The 10,960-nt window shown below is 42.4% G+C and overlaps 1 protein-coding gene across 3 annotated transcripts in view; it reads left to right on the top strand.

Moving 5' to 3' along the window:
* Positions 1-1,387: 1,387 nt before the first annotated feature.
* CCDC85C (coiled-coil domain containing 85C) overlaps positions 1,388-10,960 on the top strand; it is a 248,370-nt gene continuing 238,797 nt past the window's right edge. For all 3 annotated transcript variants that reach the window (XM_089522511.1, XM_089522510.1, XM_089522509.1), the window contains exon 1: positions 1,388-3,090. In XM_089522511.1, coding sequence (XP_089378637.1) covers positions 2,379-3,090 — 712 coding nt within the window. In that variant the 5' untranslated portion in view covers positions 1,388-2,378. The remainder of the gene's footprint in view (positions 3,091-10,960) is intronic.

Genomic DNA, 10,960 nt, shown 5'->3' with positions numbered 1-10,960 from the left:
CACTATTCAAGGGATATGCAGTAGGGAGTGCTCCCCAGAAACATATTTATGCATTTCCTTTTATTAATGCATTCACAACCAGAACAGGGGTGATAAAGCCCCCAGAGCAGGTGGTGTTGCCTGTTCCTTTCTCTGAAATACAGCCCACAGCACCTGGTAATCCCTGGCAATCTCCCCTCCAGCCATTGCTACTTTCGCCCCTCCAAGTCCAAGGACTTGAAAATCCACAGAGGGGTGACTGCCATTAACGTCAATGGGGCGCACGCCCCGCATGCATGCGCCCCATACAAAACTGTGTGTCAAAGCTGTGAATGCGGAGGGACAACTGTGTTAATTCCATATGTGTGTGTGTGTGCCTTTTCTAGCTGGTTTCACTATATCTGTCTATAATATTTATATTAATATTAGATATAGATATAGCTATAATATTTTAAAAATACTCGTTTGTTTGTATCTGCCTTCACTATATATATATATGTATCTGGATTCACTATATATATATATATATATATATAGTTGTTCTTTCAGGTAGAAACATAGTGTTTTTGTTATTTGAGGTTTTTCCACACTCAGGAATGTGGAGGGACAAGCGTATTTCACAATACATACACACACACACACACACACACACACACACATATATATATATAGTGAAATATTTATTTCTCTGTACACACACACACACACACACACACACACGGTGAAACCAACCAGAAAAGGCACTGATACAAACAAACCTGTGTTTCATATATATATACATATATTAATACTCACACAAACACACATATATATCTGTATATAACACACAGGTTTGTGTATACACACATATATATTATATCAAAGAAACACAGGTCTGTGTATATATATATATATATATATGAAACACAGGCTTTTATACATTTTATATATATATATATATATATATATATATGAGACAAGGGTTTGTTTGTAGCAGTGCCTTTGCTGGTTGGCTTCACAATATATATATATGAGGGCATTAATGGCCACAGTATGTTTGAGGCCAGAGGAAGGTGAGGATAAAAGGTCGCGGCCCCTTTAAGAGCGGCTCGGGGGCGCGCGCGCTACCTTCCCCTTTGTACCTGCTTTTTTGAAACGCGCCCTTCCAGCCTCCTGATTGGCTGGCGGGTGGAGTGGGGGGGGAACCCATCGCTTCTCCCCGGTAACCTGACCCAAGCCGGAAAGCGAACGCCGACCTGAAGAGGCTGGAGCGTGGAGTAGAACCTCAGCCCCCTCCCATTGGCCAATCAGGAGGCAGGGGGCGGGGCCTAGTCTCACTCCTCCACCTCTCTCCCCCTCCCTCGCCTGTAGAATTGTGCGGGGATCGCTTCCTTGCAACAGCAGCAGCTGCAAAAGCCCAGGCGCTCGCCTTCGTTGCATGCCTTTCTCTCTCCTGCTGCCTCCCCATCTTTTCCTCCTTGCATTAGAGAGCCTCCCTTCTTTCTTTCTCCTTTAAGGAGGCGGTGCCTGGATTTAAGATCTGTTCCCAGTTGCTATTGGGGCAGTGGTTGCATTAAAGGAATGCTCTTTCCCTCCCTTCTTCTTCTTCTTCCTCCTCTCTCCCCATCACCTCTCGCTGTGCAATTCAAAGGCACTTTGCAAAAAGGACTGACATCATCCGGAGACCTGCCTTGGAACTAAAATAGAGAAAGGAAAGGAAAGGAAGAAGAGAAGGTTTGCAAAAATAAATTCAAATTATTATTATTATTATTATTATTATTATTATTAGCCTATATTTTTTTCCAGCAGCCTTTTATAAAAGCCAGAGCTCTGGACTCTTTCTGGACATTTTTTAAACAGCTCTTGATTTGTTGGAAAGCCTGGATGCTGAGACAGGTGGAAACGAAGAAGAAGTGGAAAGGTGGCATTGTGAAAGAATAAAAAACCCAGGCAGGTTGATGGGTGAGCAGACAACTTCCCTTCTCTTTTCCTGAGGTTTCATTGGCCTTGCATTAAAAAAACACACAAAGATTCCCTTGCTTTTGCAGAGAGACTTCACTGAAAGAATTGCAAAGCTTTGGAATTGATGCTTGTTCCAAATTAAGATACAATTTAATTCAATTTATCTCCCTTTCTACCCCTGTGTTTTTGCTTTTTTATTTCAAGGCATGGGAATGGTAGGGCCAAGAGCACCTTTAACAGAAATGAATACATCCCCTCTTCTTCCTTGCCTTGACCTCCTTGTAGTATTATAGTGGGGTTTGCTTTCAAGATAAAGAAGCCCAACCTTCAAGATGTTGCAATAAATGTTGTCAACCCCCCCTTAAAGGTTTTAAAGGCATACTTACCAAAAAGAGAAGAAAGACTTTGTGTGTCTCCTCTCCCCCTCCTTTCCTACTTGGAGTAGCAGGTGACATAACATGGCAAAAAATTCTGCGGAGGGTTCCAAGGAAGACCTGACCAAAATGACGGAAGACGACATGTTGCGGTGGAGCAAAGAAGACCTGGTGAAAAGGCTGAAGAAAGTGGAGAACGAAAAGATGAACCTGATGGTGGAGCACGGCAACCTGATGAAAGACGTCAACCGGAGGCTGCAGGTCCACCTGCACGAGATCCGAGGCCTGAAGGAAGTCAACCAGAAGCTCCAGGACGATAACCACGAACTGAGGGAGCTCTGTTGCTTCTTGGACGACGACCGGCAGAAAGGGAAGAAGCTCTCCAGGGAATGGCAGAGGTTTGGGCGACACACCGCTGGGGTGATGTGGAAGGAGGTGGGCATGTACCAGCAGAAGCTGAAGGAGCTGGAGGCCAAGCAGGAGACCCTCATGAGAGAGAACATGGAGCTCAAAGAGATTGTCCTCATGCTGGACGAGGAGAGGAACGGAGCAGGCTCGAGAAGCTCCATAGACAGCCAAGCCAGTCTCACTAACCTGAATGGAGGCTCTGGTACCCGGGATGTTGGCGACGGGAGCAGTACTTCCAGCACTGGCAGTGCGGGGAGTCCGGATCACCACCACCACCACCCCCTTCACCATCACAAACCTGTTGAGAACAAGGCTGGAGCTATCCGGAGGTCTATGGATGATCTCTCGGCGCCGCTTCACCACAGGAGCATCCCCAATGGTCTCAACGGTAAGTTCTCATTGGGTTTATTTCTCTTATCTCCATTAGAAACAGAGTGGCTTCCAAATTTTTGGCTAATAGGTCATTGGCATCCTTCAAGGCCTTGTCAGTCCTGCCTTGCAGCCTGGCGGTTGTCCTTGGTGACTTACGGTTTGAGCTATGGCATTGTATGGGCATAGAAATCCCATAAAACAATTTAACATACTTAGGTTTTCTCGCAATCTAGGTAGTGAAAGTGAATACCGTATATACTCGACTATAAGTTGACCTCACGTATAAGTCGAGGGAAGGTTTTGGGGCCAAAATTATGGATTTTGATATGACCCATGGATAAGTCGAGGGGAAAACGTAGGGGCATGTAACAAAGGGTGTAAAGGATGATACAAAGGGAAATGATGCCAAAGAACTTAGAAAATTCTAGCAGGCATAATGTGCTCATCCTAAAGGCTGGATGGATGAGAAAGTAGAGGGGATCCATGCTTCTTTTTGGTGCTCCCAGGATGGACTAAGCTCTTGCCTTTGATTCAGAGAAAGGGGATGGCTCCTTTTTATATATATATTTAAGAGTTAAAGTACAGTACCCAGGTTTTTTGGGTCAATTTTTTGACTAAAATTTCTAGACTTATACATGAGTATATACAGTATTTTTTTACCTCCTGCCCTTTTAATGTATCCTTGTGGAGAATGTGGCCCTACAACTACTATTGAACATGGAAGCAGGTGGTTCTTTGTGGGTCTGTTTCATTAGCACAGTTCACAAGGGTGAGATCTTTGTTGAACCCGTGTCTCATGCTGCCAACTTTTTTTTTCCAGTTAGTCTCAGAGGTGCTGCAGGATCTGTCTACATGCTGATTCTGCAGACTAACACAGCTATATTTTTTATTTCTATCATATCTCTTTTGGCATATTTCACTCAGTTTTCAGTGACAGCAGCTGCCTGACTAGTAAATTGTGTCAGACTGACACTTAAGAATTCCTGCATTTTGGCTTCTGTCTATTTGTCCGTGATGTACATTTATTTCTGCCACCGACCTTCTTGTGCAAGCTTGAGCAAATCCCATTCTGGCTTCCCATTGTTTAAGCCACAACCATTCTCTCTCTCCCACCCCAAGAAATCCTTCTCTTCTCTGATTTTGGGGATCTTGCCAGGTCTAATTCATTAGCAAATAGGGCTTTGGGTCAGAAGATGCTATGGAGATGCATACACGATTTGGATGAGTGCAGGCCAGGCAATGGGAGACGACCTGTTGTGGCCCAGATGGTGGCATTGTGGATTTTATCAAAAAAACCCTAGTTTCCTTGACTGGCTGACTGCTGAACACTGTTGTTACTGATGCTTATTTATATCATTGCCAAATGTTTCTTTGTTTATGCGTAGGTTGTGGTCATCTTTCACTCCCCCTCTTTTAAGTCTTGACATCCCCCTCCTTTTAAGGTTTAACAAATTGTGTTAAATTTCTGATATCAACAAGCTTTGATTTAACTTTATAAAAATCCTCCAGCCTTTGATATTTAGGTCTTGTGTGGTCCCCCCAATCTCTTTTCCTTCCTGCTGGATAGTTAGGGCTTGATAAAAAAGCATAGAAGGGATGCTGAAACAACAGTTTAAATCCTTAAATCCTTGCCACAGTGGATTAAAAAAAAGTATTGCCTATATAACTGGAGGAGACAAGAAAACTGTCTATGAACAAATCATATTAGAGTGAACTATGGTAGGAGCAAGTGTCTCTGCTCCCCTATTTATTCTGTGCAATTCACCTTTCTGTCTATTTTAATTTTTAATGTTATAGTGATTGGTCTGTTTAATGGGAGATTCTTGTGAATATTCATCTCTGATTAATCCCAAATAGGAAACTTGATTTGATCTTGTAGTAAGCAATATCTGTCTTCATTTTGAGTTTATCCTATATTTAAGGGCTTAAGCAAATAACAGTTTAGTTAGTAGGTGATAATAGTGTGTGTGTGTGTGTGTGTGTGTGTGTGTGTGTAATATTTCACTAAACAAACAAATTCAATTTTTATCTTTAGTGCAGCACCATCAGCTACCAAATCTAGTTCAGATAAGATTTATGATAGTATATTGTTCTCAGATGATGTTTAAATCTTGAATAGCAATGGAACAAGAGACCTTTGGAAAAGAGGCTACTATTAAGTCTGTCTACATACCTTTGCTTTCTGGACTTTGCACATGCAGATGGTAAACCAAAGTGGGTCATCTCTTGGGAATCAAAGGAAGTGATATGGTTATTTAAATCAAAATTTTCTATAAACAGAATAGCAAGCTTCCAATTGTTACACAGGCATTTCACTTCGAATGGTCTAATTCCCAGCCATGTTAGGAAGCTGGTTTTATTGGCTGCATTTGAACATTTTATTAAGCATGGCTTAGCACCTTGCAGATGAGACACATGGAGCTTTCGGCCTCTTCTGACATTGCTGAGGAAAGGAATTTGAAATCGTTCATTTTAATCTAATTGCAGTTTGTCATAATATCCAGATAAATTACAGTTCAAACCATGGTTTATTGAAGTGGTTTGTTCTGTTTAATTAAAACTGATCATTTGGATAAAATGCAAAACTGGTTAGTCTAAAATGGTAGTGGAAGCGTCTGATTTCCTTGAGGCTTTGCCAGAAAGTAAACAGAAGTGGGGAGCAAGTGAGCCTAAGGCTAGCTGTGAGGTGTCATCATAATGCTAAACCATGGTGTATGCAGGACCAGTGATTCCCCCAGGAACAATTTACAAATACGTGTGCTTAGGATTGCAGTTTTAGAAGGCCCTTTTGCTAAAATGAATACAATGACCAAAAAAGTTCATTTATGCAACATTGCTACCAGTGGATTTCTGTTAGGATTGTGGTCCAATAATTAAAGTACAGAACATCCTCTGTATCTTCAGCAGTGGCAGCTGAAGGCAGTTTTTAAGTGGTAGCAAAAAAAAAAAAAAAAAAAAAAAAAAAAAGCATAACTTTGACTAAATTAAAGTCTGCTTTTTTTCAAAGGTGTTATTATTACAAGCGTCCACGCTGCTTTTAATCCAAGGATCAGTATAAATGGTTCCTCCACCCATTTTATTCTCATAGAAACCTTGTGAGGTAGGTTAAGCTGAGAGGCAGCAACTGGCTCAAGGACATTCCTGGGGCTTGAAGGGAGATTTGAATCTGAGTCCATGAGTTTTAAGCATTGCACCATACTGGCTGTATCAGTGGATACCAGTGACCATTTCCATGACAGCAGTTAACATCACATCACATATGCATGTACGGATTGTGTAAGCAAGTTCCATTTGGGAGAAAAGTGGAATATAAATCAAATAAATGAATATAAATGTTTACTTAAAATCTCCCTGCATTGTATAGGTAGGATATACAGCGAGCATCCTAGTAAGCACTGTACTCATATATTTTCATATTCTTGCCTGAACAAGCTACGCTGAACTGTGGTGTTAGGTATACTTATTTTGCTGGTGTGGTATCTAGTAACATTCTGATGATGGAACTGCTTTTCCACGGACATGGAAAAGATGGCAACTTCCCTTCGTTGTTGTGTGTCTTCAAGTCATTTTTGCATTAGGGCCATAAAACCTATCATGTGGATCAGAGGAGGTTTGCCATTGCCTTCCCCTGAGGCTGAGAGGGTGCGACTTGCCCAAGGTCACCCAGTGGGTTTTATAGCCGAGCTGGGAGTCAAACCCTAGCCTCCAGAGTCATAGTAGTCCAGCACTCAATCCACCCTGCCATGATGGCTCCCAGCAACTTCCCTTCCCTTGCATATTTCCCAAATTTTGGCTTGAAGGCTGGGGAGCCAGATTTTTGTCACCAGATTTTTGAGGCCATGAGGCTTGCATGTGGGAAAGGAAGTCATTTTGCATTAGTAGGTGCTGGCTTGGATCTGACAGAATTTTGTCTTTGGTTCCTACAGTATGGAAAACAGAATAGATTGGGCTGAGATGGTTTCTCATTGGAAGAGAAACCTCGAAATGGAGAATGTCCTGGCTGATGGCTCGTGAGAAAATGTCAATAGAAGCAAGGGGTTATACTCATGGTACTTATTTGTTGTTGTTGTTATTGTGTTGCATCAAGTTGTATGATGCAGTTTCCTTGGCAAGATTTGTACAGAGTGGGTTTGCCTTTTTCTTCCCCCGAGGCGGAGAGAATGTGACTTGTTCAAGGTCACCCAATGGATTTCCATGGCCGAGAGGCGATTCGAACCCTGATTCCCCAGAATCCTAACACTCCAGCCACTGTACCACATGGCTTACATTAATTTGTTGGCCATATATATTTCCACAGCAGTAGATCAAGGAATTAGAGCCAGTGTGGTGTAGTGCTGTGGCTGATGGACTATGACTCTCAAACCTCTGCTTGGCCATGAAAACCCACTGGCTGACCTTGGGCAAGTCACATGCTCTCCACCTCAGTAAAAGTCAATGGCAAACCCCTTCTGAAGAAACTTGCCAAGAAAATCCTGTGATAGGTTGGCCTTAGGATTGCCATAAGTCGGAAATGACTTGAAGGCACACAACACACACCACAAACCAGGGAAAGCTCACAGGTATTCTTGACAAGTGAAACCTGCAGCAAAAATGTTGTAGAGCAGAGATGTTTAGGGTTCCAGTAAGTTAGACAGTTACACGCTTCATTTCTTTCTGCCTCTTCTCCCATTTTCCCATCCCACCCCATCTCAAATACTCATGCTTCATGGGACTGAGTATGCTTATTCCCCACCATTTTGGGGTAGGGTCCAGAGCTGGTGCCTCCTTTTTCTTTTGCAGTTGCCCTGTACAGTATTGAGAACATTTGTTGTTGTTGTGTGCCTTCAAGTCATTTCTGACTTAAGGTGACCCTAAGGCAAAGCTATCATAAAGTTTTCTTAGCCAGTTTTATCACAGAGGGTTTGCCATTGCCATATGATCTTTGGAATAGCGGTATATAAATAAAACAAATTATTATTATTATTATTATTATTATTATTATTATTCTGAGGCTGAGAGAGTGTGACTTGCCCAAGGTCACCCAGCGGGTTTCCATGGCTAAGCTGGGATTCAAACCCTGGCTTCCCAGTGCCCTAGTCCAGCAATGGTGAACCTTTTACAGACCGAGTGCCCAAACTGCAACTCAGACCCCATTTATTTATTGCAAAGTGCCACGTACCTCTGGCTTACTAGTAAGAAACTTTGGCAAACTCTGTGCTAGGGCAACAGCATGTGTGCCCACGGAGAGGGCTCTGAGTGCCACCTCTGGCACACGTGCCATAGGTTTGCCATCAATGCCCTAGTCTAAGGCTCAAACCATCACACCACGCTGTCCCTCTTTGAGAATGCAGCCATCCGTACTTGACATTTGAATTTGCTGTTAGATGAGATAGTAATAAAGGTTAAGATAGAGGTCCAAAACACACTGCAGAAATAATCCAGTTTGAGACTGCTTTATCGCCTCTGGCTCAATGCTAGGGAATTCTGGGAACTGTAGTTTTGTGAGACATTTAGCTTTCTCTGCCAGAGAGCTCTGGTGCCAAAACAAACTACAATTTCTAGTATTCCCTATCACTGAGCCAGAGCAGTTAAAGCAGTCTCAAACTAGATTATTTCTGCAGTGTGTTTTGGACCTGAGATGGATGACAATGCTGTGCCTTTATGTTGTATCATCTTAGCAACTATAGTCGATCTGATTTTACCATGAGTGCGGGAAATCCTCCAGAAAACATAAGTTACAGTAACATTTGTGGTTGTGGTGAAGGTGTTGCATTTGATTTATTTGTAACCTTTCCAAAGGAGTAATCCTTGCCCTACCCCAGTTAAAATGTGGAAGAATTACTTCTCTAACCTAGGCCACCCAGTATACCTTGCAAGGATTTGAACCTGGATTTCCCTGTGTCTTACTCAGCTCAATTACTGACTTTTCAGATAAGTTACAGAAGATAGCAGTGCTGCTGATTACTGTTGTAAACCCACATCACTAAAACTGCTGTACTTGTTTGCTGTGAGAGTCTGAAATGAACTTTTGAATGGGAGAATGTATGAGAACAATAAGGGATGCTTAACATTGATAAGGAACTTTCAGATGTCAAAATAAACCCTGGGAGATGTGAAAATCCCTGCTCAGACATGTAGATTGTGGGATAACCTTGGGCTGATTCATGGTGACCCCTAAAGCAACCCTGTTGTGGGTGTTCTTGGCAAGATTTGTACAGAGGGGGCTTGCCACTGTCTTTCTCAGGGGCTGAGAGAGTGTGACTTGCCCAGGGTCATCCAATAAGTTTCCATGGCAGAGCAGGGATTCAAACCCTGATCTCCAGAGACCTAGTCCAGCGCTCAAACCACTTCACTCGGCACTCTTTGTCTTATGTCTTATTTAATTTGCATATTTTGTTGTGGAAATAGAGCATGGTGTAGTAGTTCAAGCATTGGACTATGACTCTAGAGACCAGGGTTCACATCCTGGCTTGGCCATGAAACCCACTGAGTGACCTTGGGCAAGTCACACTCTCTCAGCCTCAGAAAAAGACAATCACAAACCACCTCTGGAACAAATCTTGCCAAGATAGGGTTGCCATAAGTCGGAAATGACTAGAAGGTACACAGCAACAACAAATTATTATGTCACAGTCCTTACCATGAGTTTATAAGGTAGACAGGTTTTATTATACCTATGTTAAAGGTTAACTAAGGTCACCTACTGAGTTCAGAGTTGAATGAGTATCTTTGCTCTTCAATGGCTTCTTGAGGGGTGAACCTGATTATATTTTTGAAGAGTCTCTTGTATTTGCACTTCTGCAAAACATATGATTCTTCCAACAGATTCCTGCCTATAACTTCCTGTTGTGCATTGTCCTGTTGAGAACTGAAAACAGTTAATGTGTATTATTAATTTGCAGAAGTGCATGGGATAGGAGTGTGTGCAGGGGTACAAAAACGTATCTTAGGGCCTGAACAGACAGGCCAAAATAAAGCTGCTTTGGGTCACTTTGGAAGTATGCTGTTTAAATGCTGTATGCGCCCTAAGAGGCCGGAAGCCATGCCAAAGCTATGCTCCAGTCTTAAATACTGGAGTGCATCTTTGGTACAACTTCTGGCCTCTTAAGATTCGTGTGTCATTTAAACAGCATACCTCCAAAGTGACCCGAAGCAGCTTTATTTTGGCCTGTCTGTTCTGGCCCTTAGTTGTAAGGCAAGACCTGGAAGCTTGTGCAGTTTGTCCTGGTACAAGGAATGTGGTGCTTTGCTGGACCCATGACTTATTTTGCAATGTGATGATTGCCATCTCACTGATGAATGCATATTTTATTTGGGCACAAACCCTTACCCTGATTCCAAAGCACTCTGTTGATGGTGACATCATTACCTGTAATGTGTTACATCTAAATTCTGAGAATAAGACTGTTAAAAGCTGCTAGTCATCACCCTGTGTACTACATCCATGATGAAAAGCATTGTGCTTTTATATACCAGTTGCTGGGAAACAACCCACAGAAGGCCATTGCCCTCATGTCCTGCTTAGGGGTTTTCCAAAGGTATCTGCTTGACCAATGTGGGAAACAAGATAAGTATTACATTTGCTTTTGTTTTGCTCTACTGTAGTTGGGCTCTTCTTTGTTACATTTGGTGTTCCAGCCTCTACTTAGCTTGGAAATGGAGAAAAGTGGAAAGTTTATCTATGCAGCAGTTCTAAACCTTTGAGTGCCTCTGAAATATAGTGATGATGTTGAAGTCAACATCTCTCTGTTCAAGGGATAGTCAGAAGTGAGTGTAAAAAATGCAAGGTAAGATTTGTTCCATCACAAAAGCAAGTAAGAAAGGACCCTGCCACAAAGAGTGAACAGGCAGAGGGTAGAGATGGAAGAGGTGAAAGGATTAAGCTATATGAATTTCACCCCAAACCA

The sequence above is a fragment of the Sceloporus occidentalis genome, unplaced genomic scaffold (assembly GCF_023333645.1).
Source record: "Sceloporus occidentalis isolate IW3139 unplaced genomic scaffold, rSceOcc1.0.p SCAF_4, whole genome shotgun sequence".
In the NCBI taxonomy this organism is placed as follows: Eukaryota; Metazoa; Chordata; class Lepidosauria; order Squamata; family Phrynosomatidae; genus Sceloporus; species Sceloporus occidentalis.
Note: the sequence above shows the minus strand (reverse complement) of the source record. Positions and strands in the feature narration are given on the sequence as shown.